This window comes from Anoplopoma fimbria, chromosome 1 (assembly GCF_027596085.1).
Source record: "Anoplopoma fimbria isolate UVic2021 breed Golden Eagle Sablefish chromosome 1, Afim_UVic_2022, whole genome shotgun sequence".
Classification (NCBI taxonomy): Eukaryota; Metazoa; Chordata; class Actinopteri; order Perciformes; family Anoplopomatidae; genus Anoplopoma; species Anoplopoma fimbria.
The window spans coordinates 16718089-16741915 of NC_072449.1; the positions used below are offsets into that span (position 1 = coordinate 16718089).

The 23827-nt window shown below is 39.6% G+C and overlaps 1 protein-coding gene across 1 annotated transcript; it reads right to left on the minus strand.

Moving 5' to 3' along the window:
* Positions 1-14483: 14483 nt before the first annotated feature.
* On the minus strand, positions 14484-17577 carry zgc:162730 (uncharacterized protein LOC564559 homolog). The gene is made up of 2 exons (XM_054597871.1): positions 17472-17577; positions 14484-16821 (listed from the first exon to the last, which is right to left on the minus strand). Exons 1-2 carry the CDS (start codon positions 17502-17504, stop codon positions 15592-15594), a joined length of 1263 nt encoding a protein of 420 aa, XP_054453846.1. The 5' UTR covers positions 17505-17577; the 3' UTR covers positions 14484-15591.
* Positions 17578-23827: the final 6250 nt, after the last annotated feature.

The following is a 23827-nucleotide window of genomic DNA, read 5'->3' on the forward strand; positions in this document are numbered from 1 at the left end:
AGGTGGTGGCTGAGGCAATGTTGACTTTAGCGCTGTTTTTTGTTTTTGTGCAGCCTACTTTATCTATTTAAAACAATATATTTGACTTTTTTGTTTGACTTGTAGGCTATATGATAATACTAATAGTCTACTTCGCTATATTTCAGCTCGCACCGGTAACAAAAAGTCCTGACCAGTGTCTCTGTTTGCAGGAGGACAGAGCTCCTCTACATTAATTCATTTATATTATTTTAATGACTTAAATTAAGCATCACCTCATTAGGAGTGGTTAGCATTATTGTGCACCTCGGCCGGTTAAACAAGGGCGTCGCATCGTGATTAACGAATCACACACCACCTGTCTGGCACGCTAAGTGACCAATTTCAAACACACACCTACGGTGAAGCGTGACCCACAGGTGCATGCTGGGTGTAGCTATGCTAATGTTGAAACGCTTCCGGTGGATCTTTCAGCCTGATTTACTGCTTAGGGACTTCTTCATTCAGTGATATGTGTAGGGCCTTTCTGCTGTTGTTAATACTCATTCAACTCTAAATGTTTGAATTACTTTGAGGATGGTTAGTGGGCCAGAGAAGCCGACTGGACTGGTTATAATGGGACAGAGATGCTGCATGGACTGAACCGGTTATGTTATGCATTTGAGAATGAACGAGAAGAACCTGAAGCAGTTGGAGGAGGAGTTCGTATTGCACAAGACTCACAGAATGCCGTTGAGACCGATGAGTACAATAACACACGGATTAATGGATGTGGGTGACTGTACAGAGAGGGACACCAACAACATGCATACCAAAGTGTGGCTGTGTCACTGTTACTGTTGGCCGCCTTGAGGTTGTTTTTCTGTCAAAGTGGCAGGTTGTGTTATTTCTGTAGCCTGCTTGTTGGTTTTTGGTTATTTCTATAAAGGCTACACTGAGGAAGGCCTATTTATAGTTGACAATCAGTTGGTTTACATGCACAGGCTGCAAAGTGCTGCCTATATGAAATGGGCTTTCTATGATGTTAATTTGGGCCTAAGGGCTCGGTGGCGTTTTGTTGTTGGATGTTGGATTGACATTTAGCCTATGGCAATTTATTTCAATTTAGACATTTAACACAATAAAATTTACTCCGATGAAAGTAAAAGTAAGTCACTGAAAAAAATGTACTTTAAGTATCTCTCACAAGCAGCATACTTTTCAGCATACTGACATTTTAAACATGATGGTTGTATGTGACACAACTTTCAATTTGTGGATTTGATTGGCACTAAGACAGGTTGCTACGTGGAACATTTCATTATAGAATTGTGATGGGTGATGTGAGATAAAGTGCCATGTACAATGGGTTTAATGACAAAGACGTTTATGTAAAACACCATAATATCATTTACAATTCCTCTGTACATCTGATTCACCAGTGAGGGGAGCTGTTGTACAACTTCCAGCTAGTTCTGTGGACGTCACTGAGTGGATTATATTCATTTGCCTAACACAGTTTTCTGTATAAGGAAATGAGAAACAGCATCAGCATCTTTTCCCTAGGGCTATATATTTAATTTAAAAAATATATATTTTTCATGTCTTTGCATACTTTTCACATGAAACAAGTGCATTTTATGAGACACACAAATACGGCCTAGATAAAGAGGCAAAGGCAGGGAGCCAGAGCTGCCAAGTGCAAAACACAGAGACTGGTAGGCAGGGGAACTTACACAACCCAAGTCCCTGGACGTGATCCACACAACTATGTGCGTATGTGTGTGTATATGTGTATGTGTGTTTGTTAAGCAACAGTTCCTGGAGATCCTCCTGAACCCAAAACAAGACAAACAGCCAAATCTTTGTTGCAATAACACAGATATGATTTGTCAGTTTGTGTTTTTCCTCATGTGAGACCAGAAGGAACAGCAAAGCCTTAAATGTGTAGATCATTCAAGAAACAGCGAAAAGGGAATGTGATCAGAGATTTCCAGCAAAAAATAATTAATCTCTAGCTCCAGTTTGACTGTCTGTGATCATTTTGATTAGAGGGAAAATGGAGTCTTGATGTTTCAAATTAATTTGCAGGAACATGTTGAGCCCGAAGCAGAGAGCGGGGTAAGAGATACGGGGAGGCTGAGTGGACGAGAGGAAAGGACGGCCAGAAAAGGGAGGGAGGCCATAAGCATTATATAATAGATAGTTTAATTATTTTTAGTATGTTTGAAAATTCAAGAAACAACAGAAGTGTTTGTGAGTGGGCCGTGTGCATTAAATATTCTAACTTGAAATAGATGTGAAAAAGAAAAAATGTCATAGTTTCTCCTGGTGTTCTCACAACGGAGTTTATTAGAAAAATCCAGCCCTAAACTGACTCACCTTAACTGAGATTTGAAAAATAATTGGACCTAATTAGTACAAATTTACTTCAGTAAAGTCTCAGAAATGGATTTTTTTCGTAACTGCATCAGACCTAAACAGGAACCAGATCACTAACGCAGAAAGAGTGCAGAGTGATGTCAGGTGTTTGCATACTGAAGTGCAGCCAAATGCAGAACGAGCGTCATAAGGAGCCATGTCACCACACATTTATTTATTGAAGCTGTTTAAAGAGGAACATACACAAAAAACACAGTATCTGCCAATCTGCAGTGTCAGCCATTTTTTTCAAGGCTGCTGAAGATGTGGAAAAACATCTGGCATCATCACATTTCTAGTCTTTGTGACGACTGAAAGAGAACAAAAATGTTTTTTTCCTGTTAGATCTCCATCAAATCTTTTGGTCATTTGGGTGACATCGAACTGCGATAATTCCGAGATGATGGAAATAGTTACTTATCAAATTCCATGTAACGACAGACTGTTGTTCAGAAATGTGTGATGAAACCCAGAGGGCCAACATTTCAAACTCACTTATTTAAACTCAACAACAACAAATAAAAACAGGAGCACAAATATCTCATTTGGCAGTGTTGTGTGGCACATACTGGATGTTCCTGCTGCACAGAGATATTCGTGCACTGATGAGGTCCCTTGTGCAGTCCAAACATTGGTTCTTTAAACTGCTCTTTAGCTTCTAAAAAGAGGATCTCAGTAGTAAATGTACAAATCATATGGAATAACAAATCTCAATGTGAATATACTGTGACTGATGTGTCACCTCACCGCCTTGCTTTAAAGTACAAATACATTCTAATATGTAGAAGGGATCGGTTCATTTCTGCTATATCTAAAATATGATATGCTTCAAAACTGTTATATTTAAGTGTTTATATGGCATTGTTTATGGCTGTGTGGGGCTCATGTGGTATGGCTGGCACGAGGCTTAATATCTAGTGTTATCCGTGTGTTTATGTATGCATAGTTGTGTTTGGCAATTTTCTTTATGTTGGCATGTGTATATATATATATATATATATATATATATATAGAACACCTTCAGAGCAATCCTTTTTTAAAAACTTTATTTCTTCTCACAAAACAACCTCTATTTATGCCAACTGTGACCTCTCCTCCACCTTCATTTAAGACTTTGAGAGCTTGGTGTTTACCCCCTGTGTGACAGGATATTCTTAATATGGAATGACCATGGTGTGTGCATGTCCTCCTTTACCCGGGTCTAATAGTAATGCTACAATAGCAGATGATTTGTGGATGTGAGCATCAGCGTGTGTCTCCATGTTACTAAATGTGCGCCTCAGGAATATTCCTGCTCTGTATATTCTCCCGCTGTGCTCATCGGACTGTATCCACGCAACAGCTCATAATATTGATCTGAATGTCTGATCAGAGGGATCTTGATGGGCCTGGAGCCTCATATTAAATTACCTCTTCCACATTCTTTTATTTATGCATTGGTATACAAGGACCCTGTTGTAGAAACAGGTCTCTCTGTGTTTACGTGCATTTATTTGTATTTTTCCATCTTTTCCTTGTCTTTTCTCTCTGTTACTTATTAATATAAAAGTTAAAGGGATGTGTTTGCCTGGGTTTGCATTTGTATCCTTGTGTGTGTGTCAGTATAGTGCGGGGGTTTCTGTCTGTTATGGGAAGTGTTTGTGCCACAATGTTTCCTTTGACATCTTCCCCGAGTAATTTCCATGTTTTGTACCAGCCACCATGTCTGTTAGCTGTGAATCATGCCAATGGTTTCATGATGTTATGTTGCTCTGGTAGACCAAATCTGTAAAGTATTAAGTTTGTTGTCCAACATTTGACCTGGAGGGATGAAGCATATATATTTTTCATATGATTATTGAGCACATATTCTCGTATTCTTTAAATTGCTACTCATGATAACATATACGAACTTAATTATTTCAAAGACATGCGTAATGGCCTACAGCTTAGAGGTATATACAGTATCTGTCATTTATTTCCAGTATTTACATATTGCTTCCATTATGGTACTGTAGAGTCTGTAGTACATAGTATTTAGTATATAGTTTGTTGGGGAGTTTTCTTGCAGCGATTTCTGTGTGATAGCTTTCTTGCTCAGCTCATCTGGTATTTTTCTTAAGTATAATGTGACAAAGGAAAAACTCACAATTCTAAATATGTTTATTTTTTCTCTTACTTTAGAAATATCCCCCCCAAAATATGACGATTGTATACTAAGGCATTTTCTACACCACCACTAGCACTGTGTTTTTGAGTCTTAAATGCCGTTTGGACATTTTCAGATTTGGGGTCACAAAATATTAGGTTATGTTCTTCAAACAAAAACCTCACCAGGAACTTGAATTGATGGCATTAGTGTGATTTACCATATAGAATCCCAACAGTCTGCAGTTATCTCCTGGACCAATACTTACATTTTTGGAGCGCTTGTTTTGACTGTTTACTTTGTGGTATCGGAGAGATGTTGTTTTTCATATTGTATGAAATGAAGCTGATTATGTTACCATGCTTCAATGGACAGTAAAAGCTAAATGTCTCCCTTTGAGCAGATGCACGTTAACCATTGTTTCCGCCTCATAAAAACAAGACTATTGTAGATGCTCATCCAAAACCGGTTAGATCTGCTGCTTGAAGAGGTTGCTCATTAGAACCTCTTTGTGATGATAACATGCTTGGCCAAGAAACATCTGACATATTGATGACTTGTTGACTTATTTGCATTTCATTGCTTTATTATTCTGAAAAGTCTGAAAGTGATGACAAAAATTACCACACACACACACACACATATTCAGTTTCTGTTGTTTGGGAGCGTCTCTAGGTGATGTGTTTCCGTCTCCCAAGAAGCGCAAGAGTAATGTAAACATTATGTCGTGGTGATGAATGGTGCGTGTGTGTGTGTGTGTGTGTGTGTGTGTGTGTCCTAGAGACTAGGATACATTCTCCTGGGAACTAAAAGGAGAGGAGAGCTCCATCAGGTTGTTCCCAGTGCTCATTAACTCTCCATTGGGCTGCTAACCAAACACTCTGCCCAGCGTCATCAGTATCTCTGCTTCCTCTTTTTTTTTTTTTTTTTTTTTTTTTACAGCCGCCAATACCGCGACATCACCTCACAAAACTAGTCGCTTCCCACAAAAGTCAGACCGTCTCTATGTACGCATGTTCTTACGTTTGTAACTTCCCAATAATGTGCTCTGTTAGTCTAGAACTTTGTGTGGTCGAAGGCCATGTTTGGTTGTGTGGAACTGTGATTTCTTCACCACTGCTTTTTTGATGATGATGGTAGAGTGTTACTGTTGGAAAAATCCCAGTAAGGATACTGGCTTGATGGCAGGGTGATACATTAAGTGCGATGCTGTAAATATACTGTTTGCTGCATTACACAACTGGGGGACATAACATCTCATCCAGTCTAATATAAAACTACTGAAAGTTGTATATATTGAAACAGAGGTGTTGATTGACCATATATGGTGGGGTGAATATATTGAAGTAGAACATGGAAGTTGGTGTTCCAATCAGTTTTTTTTTCATAGCTTTTAACCACAACTCATGGTCTTCATCAGCAAATCAGTGGTCATATTTGGATTTGTGTAAGATCCCTTCAATATTCCCATGCAAGACCACTTGTTATCATGTGACTGATGTTTCACAATTAGATCACATGATGACACGTGAGCCGGTTCCCTCTGCTGATGAAGAGAACACTATGAGATGTGGTTGAAAGCTCAGGAAAAGCCATAAAGAATATGTTGAGTTGAGATTATTTTGTGTCACATGTACATTCATGCATTGTATTGCATGGGTGTAAAGGTGTCCATTTATTCCTGAGTTTGTTCCTGTATACTGCCTTCGTCCTCTCGCTTCCTTTCTTCTCCTCTTGTTTCCTTCCTTCTCTCTTCCTCCCCTCTCCTCTACGTTTCTGTGATGCTTATTTTCATAATAAGGAATTTTGCTGGTCTCTGCACTGCCAGTGTCACTGTGGTATGTATTCTTGGGAGGGAAGCCAAGGCTAAACACACATACGCCATATCCATTCCTTTCCTTTCAATAACCAAACCCACCACAGACACACACAGGCGCACAAACACACACACCTCGCTAACCACTTCATTTTCTGCCCACCTGTATAAACAGTGTGTATTTTATGTGCATATGTGTGTGTGCGCGCTTCCTCACAGAGAGGCCTATTGTCCTCCAGGCTAAGATGTGTGTGCTGTGTCATGAACTGGCTCAGCGGCCACAAGCCCACTGCTGATTTTAGCTGAAAACTAACTACACTTTACCTAAAATAACACTTCCACTGACAAGAAGCAGCTGAGCTTTAAAAGTGCTCTCTCAGCATCGAGGCTGTGTTGTTTCTGAAGATCAGGACGTAAATCCCAATGTCTTGAAAGCTGTGAACCGCAGAAAGTTAGAGGTGATATTTAATGAATATTTTAATGGCGAAAAAGAAGATTGAGGAAGACTAACTCTGGGAATCCATTTTTAATCTTCTCTGATGATGTATAATGTTTGCGTACATCAATAAGTGACGCCTATTGTTTCAATGATAACAGGTATGAGTCAAGAACACCGTTTATTTTATTTATGTGCTGTTGGAAAGGCTCAGTTGTGTGGTGGGCTGAAAACATAAGGTGTATTTGCCTTCACATAGACATCCACTGAGCCAGCTGGTCACCATAACTTCAAGCCTTCAATATCTAAATATTTGGCCACTCATGGACAGTGGAAACAGGCTGTAAACAGTAAATTTACATGTTACCCCCTTTATAAAGTTGGTATGGTGAATATTTTAGCAAAACAGTTTATAATTTACACATCCAGAAGACACAGATATAACAGCAAAATCAGTATGTTTTTGGCTGTTATATATTTGAGTCTAATATTCACTCTTCTGACCCCCGTCTTGTCTCCACCAACCCCTAAGAAGAATAACTGCTAAATAGCTGCATAAAATCAAAATAATTAAATGCTAAAATGCTCTGTAGAGCACTTCTCTGTAGTTGCATCACCATGAGTGACCTCTTCCTTATTAAACATAGTTCTTTGATCCATTGTTGATACCAAAATATTGATTACTTTAGCTTAAAACTGAATTCTGTTGCATAAGTAATGCATCCATGACGTTCTTTAACTCTGGGTTACTTAATACTTTACAAATACTACAATCACTATTGGTATACTATTAATATTAGTCCACACACTATCTATTAAAGTATTGCTTCTAGGGGGAAAAAAACAATACATTAACAATAGACAAGCATGCTAATTCAAATGCAGCCTTTTGATCACATACTGTACAAATTGATTTACGAACTGTACAGTTTAAAACAAAACTAGGCCTCTCCACGGGTATTTAGCCTTCAACAGAAAGCTGTTCTTCTTCTCATATGCAGATCGCACATCTGTTCTTAATAAACACCCTGACGCAGTGCTGCTTTTTTTTTCATAGTCCACCATATTAAGAAAAGGACATAAAAACAGGAAGTGTGAAGGCTAAAAGGAGAAGCATGTACTGAGTGTGAGCATGAACAGGAAGCGGTGCAGTGAACATGTATGGGCCGGCCAGTTGTGAAAGATCTACTTTAATAACTCAAACAGATGTGAAACCGTCTAAAGGGACTTTCTTATCCTGCCCAACTGCCTTATGCAACTGAACAGACCAGGGCAACAGTTTATAAAAGTCTGACATTTCTGGCAATAACACACACATTTTATCCATAAGACTTGCTTGTTTTTTGCTATATGGGCCTCAAAGTGGTTCTCAAAGTGAGGGTTGGTTTTCACCCCTGGGGTCGAGGGAGGAGGCATTACTGGGAGGGAAATGTGGAGTAGGTCTAAAGTTAAATTAATGTTAATCATGTGGAAAACAAAACAACAGCAAGAGGGCTTTCACTCCAGCGGGTTTATCACAATTTGGGTTAGCAAAATGTATTCAGACAATAAAATGAAATGTAAAGCCCAAGATAGACTATTGTTTGACAGGAAAGAGAAGAGAAAACACACTTGTAAAGCAAACACAGCAGTCAAAGGATACGACAAAAAACACTAGCAGCTTGGAAGAAGCTTCAATTTAATTTACACAGAAACTCATGTAAAGGTGAACAGAAAAATTATGTTCTTTATAATTTGATTTATTTATTTTATATGAAATACAATTTCACTCCGGTGTGTTCAAACTCCACAGAAGGCTGCCATCAAAGTTCTACATCTTGTTTTTTGTATCTGCGCAACACCCCACGGGTGTCGTTTCTGCTACTGAGATCTGTTCGTACTGACTCCTCTAGATTCACTTCTTGTTTTGTAAAATAGGAAGATCAACTAGCTTATGATGTATGTAACAGATAGAGATGTGGATGAGTATGTTTTTCACGTTGGCAGTCATGGCTTTTAACTTCTATATGCACTACTTTTGTTAAACTTACTAAAAGTGTGTATGTTTTTGAACAAAACTCCAAAATAAAGACAGTATCTTCGTATTGAAATGTGACAAGCTCCCCTGAGGCCGTTCTGGGAGTAGCAGGGGCTTTTCAAGGCACATTAGAAACTTAATGAAAGGTGCTCTTGTGAATCGGAAATGGAGAACTCTGTCATGAATTCCTTCAGGTCTACTGCCATGTGCCAAATCACACCGGCCCGTGAAAGTAAAAGCGGATCGAGGAGAGTAGAGAGAAAGGAAAAGAGAAGTGGTCAGGAGGGCTAGGAGGGGGGGGTTCAGGGAATTTTTCTGCCTTCTCCCTTGCAGAGTTAACCAACTCCTCTCCGCCTCCCCCCCATCCTCCCCCTCCTCCTCCTCCTCCTCCTCCTCCTCCCTCTGTTCCCTGCGTTTGCGTCACACCACTTGGGCTGGCGCAGGAGGGAAGTCGGAGGAAAGGAGGGCAGGAGGAGGAGTTGATTGAGTTCTGTAGCCGAGGAATTTTAGCAGAGAGAGAGCGAACATGGCTATAAAAGGAGAGCACTTCCACTCTGTTGCTGTGATGTCACTACTCAAATATTTCCTCCTCCTTCCCTGCCAAGACTGACTTACTGACGCTGCTATTTCTTCTTAATTTCTATGGGTCTCTCCACCGCCCCTTCTAGCAAATGTGTAAATATGTAGTTTAGCAGTAAACTAGTTTGTTTTGGTGCGTGGCAGGAAAAGCAGATTAATGTGGTGGTTCATATGAACCTCTGAATACACAGCAGTGCCTTTGCCCATGTATAATATCAACTACATTCTTCTATATTCCTAAGAAGAAATTTAAAATTAAAGTTGTATTCTACCCGTTTCTGTCTGTGCTCTTATAATACATAGAGGCAGAGAAGAATCTTTTTTTTCATTTCTCATTCAGTCAGTTAGCTGATACTCAGCACAGTCAAGTCATACTCAATATTTGTGGTGTGGTGTGGTGTTCTGTATTGATAAAACATGATGAGATAAATAAGTAACATCAGTCATTTAGACACACACTTATCTGAAATCAGCATCTGGTATTCAAAATGAGTGCACGATAAAAAGCTAATGCTGTGTTCGGCCCAAACACGAAGCGATTTTTCACCTTGCATTAATCTAGTTTGAACACAGGATTGTTGGTGTTTATAAACCTCATGCTAGTTTCTGATTCTCAAACATCAGGAGGGCGGTTACTATTGGAGTAGAATGTCAACTTTTTCTACCAAGCACCTCACAAATTTCTTGCTCGTTTTAGAATATGTCAATTCATGCGAATGATGCAAATTCCATGTGTTGTCCTCATTCGCGCGTTCCATTTTAAATGCCCGACTTCAATTGGCATCTTTTTATTGACTTTGTATATAATCGAGCCACTTGAAAAGTTTGCTGTGAACTTACCACAAGCTTGAGTTATAGTTAAAGATAAGAGCCTGTATGCGTTTGGTGAAATGGATTTCCCATTTAGTCTTTGTTTTAAAAACAATCAGAAGCAATTTGAATGTCTTCCTTCACTACAGTTAGCCAATTGGTTAGAAAATATATATTTAAAAGTGACTTTCCCAAATCCTCACTTTCCCTAGTTATTATGATGTAACTTTCATCCACAACTAAACAAGCCAATGCTGTGTTCTACCTCCACTTTTAGCACCTTGACCCTCCCTCTTCTGATTACACGTGAATGTGAACCATAGTGGTGAGTCTGTGGATGTTGGTCATCAGCATCGCGCTAAGCATCATGGGAAACCCATAAAACCTTGAACGGTGGAGGGCAGCAATGCAACATTAAAGCAAACTGCTGTTAAACTACACAAGGAGCACAAGCATGTATGACCCTTCAGAGATCGTTGCTTGTCTTAAAGGATTGTGATAATTAATTGCATCGTCTTCAATAGTGCTGTATAGTTAGCTCACCATTCTTTTTCAAAGCCACTTCAAACTGCAGTAAACTCCCAAATAAAAGGAGAGATTTTAGGGGGAGTATTGGGACAAAGCTCAAAAAGCCTTTTTCTAAGTATTTTAAGGTGCATTAACCTGTTAGGTTTTTATCTTTTCCAAGAAAAGAAAAAAGGTAGTACTCTCCAGTGACCTAGTTGGCAAAGGAGAAGTTACATAACGTACTCCGTCACTCTCTGAAGGGTTGACGAAGGTTTGGGGTTGAAAGATTACTCAACTGCAATGCTTAATCCTTCGGTAACGACCGAAAGAGAGGGAGGGAGGGAGGGAGGGAGAGGTTTCTAGAAGCTGTAAAAAAACAATAAATTAAATCAAGTCTGGAACCTGACAGGCCTTGAGTATACACATGAAAACCCTGCACACACACTTAATCACATTTTACAGGTAGGAATGTGTAATGCGTGTTGTTTCTGGATGAAATGATTAAATCTTGGTTGTTGATTGCTTCAAGTTGAGAAGTTTCGACAGAACTGGCCTGACCAGCAGCAACTTTGGAAGCAGATTGCTGAGAGAAATTCCTCCTTTTACCTGAACTCCTCACCTTTCCTTAACTGCAAGTTCTTGCACTTATAATCCCTCTTGTAACTCCCTGTCGACTCATTTTTTGGGGTCTCAGTTCACAGCCAAGTGCAGTTTAAAAAGGTAACTAATATTCTACCTACCCCAACCTTGCAGCAGAACAAACTCTCTGCTGCTCTTTGTTAGCAGGTACGACGTGTTCTGTCCTTTTGTAACTGTTGCTCAACTTTCTTTCGACAAGAGTATCTCTGTGTGTCTTTCCCACCTTTAGACTACGTATGTAACAGCTTTAATAGATCTCCACCCAGGTTTGAGCTTTATCTTTAAGGTGTATGTTTGTGTGTGTGTGTGCACAGTACTCAGGATCAGGTGACTTGGGTAAAGAGAGTTTTGACAGCGGCAGCTTTGTGGTTGATCATTAACAGTTCCACAGAAGGTGGTGGTGATGTTTGGCCCGACTTGTTGCAGTGGTTGGATAACAGGGTTAAGGGTGATATGAAACAAGAATCAACAAAAGATAGGTAATAGTGACATGAATACCTTAAATACATAGCAGAACATGAGCCTAAACTGGGATGGCAGCAGTTTTATTTGGATCTTAACATTAAGTTAGTTAAAAGTATAAAGAATCTAACTGTAGTTCTACAAGGTTTCGTCATGTAAGAGCAATGGAGTTAGGTGGACTTTAACCAGTCTGGTCCAATAGAACCGACTGGGAAGTTAATATTTGTGAACTCACAAACACACACTGATCCCTTCTTTTTGTCTTTGATGTTTACACTTTGCGGTCATTGTCCATCGCCATAGCAACACATCCTGCCATTGGTCCAAAGGGGAACAAGACACAATAGACGGTGGGGGCCATAGCTGAGGTTTATTGAATGTCTAAAATCCAGTCCTTTTAGGAACCCTTAGTGGTTTGTTGCTCATATATTTTGAATCAAGCATATTTCAGAAGTATGTAAACCAGTGTGTTAAAAAATATGAAATTTATCAAAAGCAGGGTTTATCCCTACCTTATCAGCATTCGGATGAGCAGAAAATAACAATGCTTATATGTTTAGTCCTCTGCTTTCTGTGTTGTAAGAATAAGAATCCACACATTTGTATTTAAAGTTTTAAAGCAGTAAATGACTGATCAGGTAGATAATGGTTTTGTTCACATTTTATTGAGGAGCTTGTAAATTTGGATCTGGATGCTGGAAATTTGCCTACTTTGGTTTGTCATTCATACATTTGTCACAAATCCACTATCAGACAATCATGTGGTTGGGACACCATCGTTTCTCACCACAAACAAACCACACCAGAGTTTGTGTGGAAGTGGATTGAGGCCAAGGACAGTGAGGCTGAGGTATAAAACCATAATATGTTTAAAATGTTTACAGAATAAGAGAGAGTAATACAAATGATTAAGAAGCAGCCCCAGTGTAGAATTGTAACTTTTGTAAACTTTTCCATGCCTATTTCCTAGGATATAAAGTTCTTCCGCCCACCAGATTGGTCTGATTCAAAATAATTTCCGTAGTTGTATATATCTCAACAAACTGGACTGTCCAGACATGGCAATGTTACTTTAAGTGTCTGTTTACAAATCATCGTCTGCGTAATATTATACAATCAAGATTCACCACTTCACAAAACAGCAGAATTGTGATCATGCACAGCAAAGATTTGTCATTGTTTGGAAGTGTTGCAAGTTCTTAATGTAAACCGTATAAAACGTCTCTCACGTTTTACCCTTTTACCCTAATGCAACAACTCATCTCCCAATTTTTCAAAAGGGCCTTTTTTTTATGTCTGTTTCACACACACCATTACTGTGACAAATGTTTTGTTCTCGTTCCAGATGGCAGCCTGGCTACACAGAATAAAGTGCTTAGACAGTATGTTCGGGGTGGTGGCTGTGGTGGCGGGTTGCTCAACACAAGATCGCACTGGGAGTGTAAAGTGGAAATTGCAACAGGGGGTTTTCATGAACTTCTGCTTAACTTGCTAGTGTGCCTTTCACAATCCCATGTCCGTTGTCCATGAGAGCTCCAATCATTTAGGCTCTAAAGATTGTTAATTCAGCTCAGGAAGCAGAGGTGGTCAATCATATTGGTTGAGAGAGAGCATTATGTCTAACCCCTCAGCTTGGGAACTCTATAAGGGCCAACTGTTGACTGGTTAAATAGTTGCTTTACTCAAGTAAAGAGACATTTTTTCCCCCTAATCACAAAAAGATATGATTAACTTTATTCTGGGATGCAAGGAAGCTGTTCAACAGGGAGGTGGATCAGTGAGGACGTTGAGCAAAAGCCAAGTTTCTGGTAGAAATGGCAGATTTCATTCCTCTCTGACCGCAGAACATCTTGCCCATCTTCTAGGTTTGATCGGAAAGATAAAGATGTGTTGCTTGGGAACTCCCTACAGTTGGACCTTCTCTTTTTTAAACTTAAACTATTGTATTTCAGTAATTGTAACTATTTGTAGAGAGCCAAAGGTATTGTTTTACACTAATTTGGAGTATAATTGCAAAGAATCACATCTTTTACCTGAGTATTGAAAGGCTGCATGTTAATGTGCTTTCGTGCCAATGTTCCTGAGGTTTTGTAATCTGAACTGTATACACAACAAAGACACTGTATGCCATGAAACAGTAGAGAGAGAGACAAAGGCTCATAGTTCCACATGAAGTAGGCTGTTCTTTCTGTATATAACCTGTAATAGAACAGAATATAAGGGCCTATGTAAAATCTGTGTATTGGCTTGGAATCAGGAGGGTAGCAGGTTCAGGTCCTGAATGGACCAGGCGAGAGTGGACTGGTAGCTGGAGATAGATGCATGCATGTATGTATGTAAAGCAAAAATAATAAAATAATGAAGAAATTAATTTCCCCAACGGGACAAATAAAGTTATATAATGTAACCTATAATAATAACATGGCCGAAATGCTTTTAACTCTCAGAAGTGAAACTGGGTATTATGGACATACTGTTATTTATGAGGCTGTCATAGGTCTACAGTATATTTCCTGATTTATTATTTACTTTCAGGTAAAATCAGTTCAGTACCTCTAACTAAACCTTGATTTGTACCCTTAAATCCCACTGTTACTAAATTGTGTATGTGAAGATGAAAGTAATAATGAATGTGAGCAAGGTGAGCGAGCATCTAATTCTCACTGAATAACAACAATTATGAAAAAGAGTCGAAAAAGAACAGCGTAAATTCATTTCGTTATTCAGAAATTTATTTTGTCCCTTTCAGGCAATTAAAAATATAAGATTCTCTTTTTTACTGCTTTTTCTCACATTGGTATTTCACAGACGTTGAAATAATTCTCCATAAATAAAGTACAAAATACATTTTTTTTTTCTTTAAACACAAATAAATATCATAATAAATATATTAGTTTAAGTTAAACAACACAAGGCAACCAATGACCAAAAGGAATACTGCGGTGTTAAAGTCCCTGAACCAGGTTTTCAAAGAAACAGGGGGACAACAAGAAGATGGGGTGCAATTAACAAGCTAGCGAAGATAACAGAATGTTTTACAGAATGAAAGTGTGTCAGGATATAATGATTCATACTGACGGACATTTTTTTTTTTTAAGCACACTTTGATCTTTCAGCATTTTGCCACTTATACATGCTCACACCCCGGGTCTCAGGAAAATGACATGGTTCAACACATATACCCACACACGCCTATATACAGGCACACATACAGACACATACACACACACACAGAGCAGAGTGAAGTATTAAGCTTTGGTTGAATGCTACTGGGAGACTTGACAGTTTCTCCCATTTGGATTAGCTGTAAAGTGCATATCACAGATAAAATGGCATCAATGACACATGTCAGGTCTCACTGATTAAGGCTACTGATCAAACATACTGTTTGTGGCACCAAGAGTTAATGGCCTATGAGGCAGGGAGAATCTTAAAGGCACAGGAATGAATGATTATCGCTAAAGATAAGCCATTTTGATCACTACAGATTAACAGTAAGGACAAGCCAGGCTATTAACTGATACTGGCAAGACCTGCAGAAGAGTTATTTGTTATGGAAGACCACATACAAAGGTCTAATAGGCTACACAATATTTTAAAGTACAAAAATAGAATCTGATAACATTTGGATTCTAAAATCATGTAGTTTTTTTTCCAAGATGAGTTCCATTTTACCAACATAAATTAACAACTTTTAAGTGTTGTTGTGTCAAAAGTTGACTTGTCCTGATCAGTTCTGGTTCTGAAGAGAAGTTCAGATAGACAGACACAGTTAAGAAGGTGTCAGTTCTCTTCCCGCTCCTTCCCTTTGGATCTGCTTAGTCGGACAGGGACAGACGTTCAAACACAGTGAGCCTCTTGGTGGCTGCGTCGAACGTTGGAGACTCGGTTCCACTGGAGCCTCCGCTGCTGCTGCTGTAGCTGTCCTCCAGGGAGTCCTCGGAGGAGAAACGCTGGAGTCCAGCAGGCTTCATGAATCCTCTTTGGCCTCCAGGACCAGGAAAAAGCATGCTGCTGTCTTGGTGCTGCCCCTCTTCCACGCTGGCCACTCTGCTATTGTTGCTGTTAAAGTTATTTCCGTGGCCACACACACAGTGCGAGGCCTTTGGCTCCAGGATGAGAGGAATATTGTGGATGTCTCCGGTGCTGGCACGGGTCTGGTGGTTACCAAACTGGAATGCTGCTGCCTCCCGCTGCAGGGAGTCACCAAACACTGGGGAGAGGAGATCAGCAGGAGGGGGAGAAACGGAGGGAGCGCGGCTGAAGCCCAGGTTAGGATCATTGAAGGCTGAAGGGAATGATGGAGGAGGTGAGCAGCGTGAAGAGCCCATGAACCCGGCGAAGCTGACACTCTGGCGCAGCTGGTGGCGTGGATTCTGACCGCCGTTGGGAATGGGTTGATTCTGGAACTTGGCAGTTGACAACGGAGCTCCGTTGATTTTGTCCTCATGGATGAAGTGGCAGCGTGAGCCATAGGGGCAGTAGCCAAAGTTGTAGAAGGTTCTGCATGGCTCCGTCTTGTACTTGGGGTGGCGGAACAGCCCACGCAGCTCCGCCTCGCCATGGGCAAACTGGCACTTACTGCCATACTTGCAGCTACCCGTCTCCTGGAAGCCACGGCACAGCTCGGTCTTGTAACGATTTGGGGCCAACACCGGTTGAACCTGGGCAGGGAGGACAGATGAGGGAGGGAAGCCGGGCGGTGGAGCCACAGTAGTGGCGGGAGGAAATGCCTCCAGGTTCTTCAGCTGATTGAAGGAGGCGAGCAGGCTGCTGCTGGACTCGGTCAGGCTCATGGAGCGGTCGGGTCTGAAGGGGAGCTGTTTAGATTTTGAGACGGGGCCCTGGCTCCAGATGTTGGAAGACCAGAATGGGCTGCCGCTGCCTTCATTGTTGACATGCTCGGTGCTCAAGCTGTGGCTTGAGGAGGAAGGAGGGGAGGGGGAAGAGAAGAAGGAGGTTGACCTGTTCAGCCGACTCTGCCCCGAGCCTTTGAGTTGAGACTGTTTAGGGAGCAAGGCTTCTTCCAGGGCCAGATTCATAAAGTTCTGTCAAAGAAGGATTGACAATGTTATTATACAGACCTTGATACTACTCATTTCAAAGCAATTTACTGTATGTTGAATATTAATCATAATTTTCCTCTTTGAACCTACTTTCTACAACAAATCTATTTAAAGTTAGTGTTGTATTCAGTGAAAATACAAGCTCTTAGAGAACCGGTACATATTTAAGATATTTTATTTCTTTTTTTTTTATAAAGAAAGAAATGAGACAAAATGCCAAAACAAAGTCATAAAGAAGGTAATCATAAAGAACAACAACTGTCCAATAATACACTTTTTATCTGCCTTTTACATGCAATCACAAACTACAACTTAAATGTAGATCATTGCAGTTTTTTACTTTTTTCTATTTCTCATGAAGACTCTGATAGTGGAAGTCTGGAAGTGAAGAAACAAACGACTCAGCACTGACTGTCTGCCTTATCTCATTAACTCTTTAAACTGAAGTAATCTTATGTAACTAAACTTAGTTCAAAAGGATCAGATCAGCGATTCACAGAGGAATAAAATGAGCAGGAATAAAACAAATAAACAAACACTTTGGGAGAGGAGCTACAGAGCGGTCACATTCCAACTTTATGAGCCTTTTTTTTCTCCAAAACAAAATGAAAAATTCCTTAACATCGACTCACCTTCTTGAAGATGTCGTCAAGCATTTCGGACATGCTGTATCCCTTTGGCCAAAAGAAGAAGATTTAGCGCTGATCCAGGGTTGACTGTTACAAACCAATGTCCAGACTTAAGTCAAGTTAGAGCTGATCTCCGGTTCCCTTGGCTTTTATTTGCCTCAGCTCCTCCCCCCCAGAGTTTAGTGGGAGTTCCCACTTGCTATGTTCCCGGATGACCCTCCCTCCACCTCAAGTTTCATAGTGAGCTCAGAGTAGGGCGGGTAGTAAAACAACAACAACAAAAAAATAGAAGGAAACTGTTTATTTTTAGTAAACTGTGTGAAATGTTTGAGTTTCGTGGGCATGTGAAAGAAAAGGGGCTTATTTACATAGCTCCACTGCATGCTCTCCATCTAGGCCTATAGCACACACTTGTTTTTCCTGTGTTTATTCTTATTTTGTACATGTTCACTCAGGTTTTTCCTGCAGAGAGTCATGTACCATACCAATTCTGTGAAATTTGTCAGCATGTGAATCAACCAGATGTGAAGTGGCAAATTAGTCTTGTTTGTTTAGACCTACACACTGATCCTTTTCATCCCACATTAACAAGTAGAGATGAGCTTTTTCTGTAGCAAACGCCCTGAACACGTACACAGGCATAATTACAGTATATACATTCCTATGACTAATGGTAGGTTTTCAGGAAGTGTAATAAATCATCTTGTCCCTGATCGCATAGTGTAAAGTTTCTGAGCATTTAACCCACAGGGAGGAGAGAATATATCACTGAACCTTATTGTTTACCAGAATTCACACTGCTACATTTCCCCTTATTTCCTCTGGTTTCTGTTGGTATTTCAACAGGGCTCCAATATTCCATCAAAGCACTGGCGGAGTCCAACGGTTATCAAATCACTGCCAATTGGAATATTGATTAGGAGAAGGCTGAAAACGAGATAGAAGTGAGTAAAAATAAATATCGAGGCCGAGTAATCTAGACAGAATTAACATGAACACTGGACTCTCATCTGCATTACAAAATGACATACTTTTATTAAATCCTTAATGCTCAATGCTGGTCTTCTAGTTCTCCCGTGACCATTGTCATTTTAGTATTTTAGATTTTTACATTTAACCATACCAAGCAAATCTTTAAAAGGTGTTTTTTTTGTTATTGAAGATCCACACCTGCATCACACACAAACCAAAGATATTATTACTAGAACATTTTTTTGTTTTCCTTCTCAAAGGAATTCAGAGGAGCGTGGCAGCTGCTCTCCCCACAAGAAGGTATTACTGTAACATAATGATTGTTATGTGACCCTGTGTTATTTTGTAGGGTACTACTGTACACACACTCACTGAAGGTTATTCCCTTGACTGACACATTACAAGGGCTGTACTCCCACAGTGTCACCTGACTTTCAAGTCTGTGATATGTCACACACTCTCTTCTTGGAGCATAAACATTAACTTATAGCACATTGACTCAATGATACAGCTTATAATAGCTTTATTATCTGAGCAGACTGCTTAACTGTGTCACTTCACTGCTGTGCGTATCGGTGAGTCATTCATGAAATCAGACGCTTGATAAATACAGACTGATAAGAGGTTATTGTGACTTTTCAGTGAGATATATTGGGAAAACGGGGGCGAGGGTGAATTAGAGGGATTCAAATAAAGAGTCTCCTGACCTGGTGAAACTTCAAGAAATGACCTAGAACTAAAAACATTATTATTATGTTAGCATATCCATCAGCTTCTTTTTTTTTTTCTTTATATGAAACTTTTTTGCTGATATCCACAGGATATCAGCAAAATCAGGAGACTAGATTATGTTCTGCACTGCGGCTGCTTCTGCATGTGTCACCCACTCACATGAGTCATATTTAGTCCTGGCAATGACTGTGCTTACGTTCTAATAAATGTTGTGTAAGTGAAGCAAAGTCACTGCAATATTAAACTTCTTAAGGCTCATGCTTAATTGCAGTAAGAAGGGTGCCCCCGGTAAAGGAAGGCAAAGAGAAGAGCTCATGAATAATTTTCCATGATGACAAAATGTTATTTGTCTTGGTAAAATATTGCAATGGAATTTTGTTTAAGGTTCTGTGAATTTGATACAGACATTGTGACCATAATTCCAAGGATGCAAGACTTTATATGACGTATATTTCTAAGGAATGAATAATTTGGCCTACAATGCTTTCTTTAAAATAAAATATTATTTTGCTATATTGTAAAAGCCATGACATCAGAGGGATTTGGCTAACTATTTTTAACTGACAGTAGTTTCAAGTATTCAAATACTAAAAGTAACAAAATCACAATAGGGGTGTCATAATGTTCCTGTATTGACGAACACCATGATAATACATTTTTTTGTAAATAATCCAGTGCCTCTTAGATAATATACATATATACATATATGGTTACAGATTGTCCCTCAACCTCCCCCTACTCTTTAATTTGGGTGTAATTAATTTCCCAAAAAAGAGATCCACAGAAAGTATCCACAGATATCAGACAACTCTACTGGACTGTAAGTACAAAGTCTCACAAAATAGAATTACACAGGCAAAGCAATATCAATTCAAAATGAATTAAAACAACTTATTAAATATTATGCTGAGTAACTTCCTACTTCAAACAGTGACGTATGAGACCACCATAGTTTCACTACAATTTACCGGCAGAAGACGTCCATGTTCTGCCCGCTCTAATCTCACTGTACTTTGTTAAGTGTATCCCCACGTGTATCAGTGTCATCTGAGCAGATGGTTTTCAAACATTTAAATACACATTTCTTTCTGAATTAATCTTTGTCACGATTGTGTTTGTTAAGGACAATGTTTTTAAACATTGATGTGATGTATTGTAACAATAATTCTTAAAATTATGCCATATGGATGCCTATGATTTTCTTAACATATTCTTAAAAATGGCAGAAGCTTTCAGTGAGAATTATGCACCGTCACGAAAACTCACAGCCCTCTTACGCAGACAGGTGGACAGACTAACAGGCCAGCTAAGGCCAAGCAGGCCTCTCATGTTCAGCTATTAATAACTGCAGCGAGATATACATCACTTACTTAACTATAATTCTGACAGCATTTGGAAAGTATATTACATGGCTGAATAAATGGTCTGACATTATTTTCCCTGTCTTTTCAAATTTTTCCTGAACTTGCTCCAGACTTTTTTCTCACCAGAAGGAGAGCAAGTGGCTGAAGTGACCTGTGTTTGTATGTGTTTCTGTTTTGTGTGTGTGTGTGTGTGTGTGTTGTGGATTGTTTCTGTTCTGTCTCTTTACTCGTTGCATGGAAAGTCACTCTGACAGGGAGGGGCACTCACTCACTCACTCACTCACTCACTCACTCACTCACTCACTCACTCACTCACTCACTCACAAATACATGTTCACACAAACTTAAAAGAGAGTTCCTGCTGGTTTAGGCTTCCAGGTTGTGTTTTTTTTTTTTTTTTTTTTTTTGCCTTGGTGACTAAGTGAGCGAGCGCTCAATGCCAGGTTTTCCACTGGGATTTTTCTAAAGTGACATGCCAGCGTACATGTAGCTTTCCAACATGTTTGGACTTGATCACACAAAGCTGCGTCAGACATGTAATAAAAAAAAGGGTTGCTGTGGGAAAATTTGTAATATGAGAAAAGAGAGGGCATTAGGTTTGCAAAGCTGTGACTAATCCAAAGAACAAAAAAATATTAAAAAACACACATGAACAAAACCTGTACAATTGTTATTAAGCTTAGGTGTTTAGATGTTATATAGTTTTTTATGGGAAATATATGTGTAAGATGTTGGAGTATTTTTTCATGTTTAGGGACAGCATAGTAAAGGGAGACCAGTCCTCAGTTGGAAAGCCCTGGCTTCAGCGCCCTTAATAGAAACCATTACCTCTGCTTAATTTCATTTTCCAACATAAATTCCCTCAAATCACATGAGCCTTATTATGACAATCTTGTTAATCCATAGCATACAATTGACACATTTGTCTCGCTGTAACACGGGTGCTTTCTTTAATGGCTGTGGCATGAAACCTAAAAGAAAAAAAGATGTTTATATTGTCAAAAAGAACAAGCTGGATGTCCTCTTGTGCTAAAAACTAGCCTGCACATAACATTAAACATAAAGAGAAGAGGAAGCTGCTACAGGTCATACAGATCATACCCCACATCCCTATAGTGTGCTTGCGTCATGTACTCCGACTGTGTATTGTCACTAAGCTGTATAGATGGATCATTAACTAGGCCCCTGTATTATTATCAACCATGTAGCATCTGCTTTTACAAGTAACTCAATAAGAAGACTAGATTAGTGTTTGAAAACCTTTTTAGTAAGTTGGTGACTTTTGAAAGCCATTTGAATTTATTATACAATATTATAGGTAGGTTCAACTATGTTGTGTTGCTAATGTCCTAAATAATTTATTAATTTCTCCTGAATTACAGATTAAACTGTGCTGTAAATCATCACCCTCCAACGATTCCTAGACAACCAGTACTATTATCTCCCAATAGGAGGGAAATAGAAAGGGACTTTTTAGGAGTCTGACTCATCCTGGATGGCCGTAAACTGCTCAGTCATCATCATACGACTCATGTTGGCAGCCAGGTATGATCAAAATACAGAGACTACTCTCAAAGGGCTATGGTTTCCGTTATGCTGAAACCAAATTGATGCTGATGGCAATGGTTATGTTTATTCTAGTGTTAAATATTTTTTAATCTTAAAATTAAATCAAACCTTTCTCTTTAGTTTCTATTGCCTTTCTCTTTTTCATTTCCTGTATCCCTCTGTCCCAAGCCCGGTTTCACCCAAAGCCCCTGACAGATACGTTTGCCTGTGCCTCTAATAAGTGATACTTTGCAAATATTTAACCCTGCCCTCCGTAACATCGCTATGGTGACATGCCAAACATTGCACACATAAGCAGGCATGGTTCAACAGTTACTTAGCAACAGCTGTGGAGCAGGTTTTGCGGAGCTAACCAAGCTGCTCGTGCCTCTGAATATAGCAGGTGATGCATCGGGGTAAGAGAGAAAGATGGAGGAAAAGGAGAGAAAGTGAGTCAGTGCCTTAAGTTGGTTGGGAGCCCGTGTTGACATTATGGCCGGGGGAAAGTACCTGCCTTTCCAAATACATGCAGTATATTTAGAGAGGCAGGTACACAGTGTCTCTATCTTTATCTTATATAAGTCATGTAACAGATAAGGGGGATCTGTGTAGGATAATTTGATAGGGCCACGTGGACTTTGGAAATCATGCATTGAACACCACAATGCTCTGTGATCAAGCAAACACATACGTTTTGTACGAGGGTCATTTGCTAGACAGAACTGGCCCTCGTTCAAAGAACAGACAAAGAACAAACAACTCCGAGGGGACAGGATTTAAGTCAGTGTAAACAGCGTTGCTTTCAAGAATCAAGAATCCCCCACATGTTGTAACAATTGCCCGTCTCTATGTTTATATCAGTCGATGCACAGAGTTTAGTATCAGCGCCATTACCAGTAATCTGGCAGGTCAAAATAGATGATGACTGATCCAAATTTTAAAGTGTATGTGTCAGCATTTAGGATCAACAAAGAAAAACACTAAACAGTCATTTGGAAATCCTGGTCTGGTGTTTTCCTTTCTTGAGCGTCGTTCTCACCCTTATTTCCTCAAATCAAACATTTGACCAAACCTATTTCCTGCTCTCCTTTCTCCTACTTTGCACATTTATCTCAGTTAGTTTCTGTTGTGTTCTTTCCTAGTTTTGTTTTTCTCAAGGTCGATTCATGTTGATCGTCAATCATATTGGAAGTTTGGGTGTCATAAGTTCGGGTGTCATATGATAAATGTAGGGTTATGAAACGAGCAATATCATGATTGATAGAGTACATTTATTACAATACAAAAAACAGTGTATGATAAAAAACCCTATTTTCATTTAGTTTTTCTCAGGTTGTATTTATTTTCTCCTATACTGTAGTCTATTCTTGCATTCTGTTTTGTCCTTAACCTCATTTTCAAGGATTTCACAGAGAAAAGCCTGGGCTGTTGCATTGCAACATTACAAAATGATTATTCTTTTTAAAACAACATGAAAAATCAATTATTAACTTGTCCCATTGTCAGAGGTCACACCGAGGACGTCTTTACTGAGGAGGTCGGACAGTGAACTGAGGGGGTTAAAGATGTACAAAGGTGTAGCCTGTGGCACACATCAGCATGACACCGGACTGGTTAGACTTGTTTCTGCAGGGTTTTTCTCAAGGCTTGATGAGGCGTGATGCAGCTTAACACTCAGAGCAAAAGTAAAAAAGTGATCAGTGGGAAAAACACACACACACACACACACACACACACACACAC

What these genes read in the sequence shown, in the direction of transcription:
- zgc:162730 (XM_054597871.1), bottom strand. Translation starts at nt 17,504, where the DNA reads ATGTCCGAAATGCTTGACGACATCTTCAAGAAG. An exon ending in TTGACGACATCTTCAAGAAG is followed by an intron (nt 16,822 to 17,471) that starts GTGAGTCGATGT and finishes CTTCTTTGACAG; the next exon opens with AACTTTATGAATCTGGCCCT.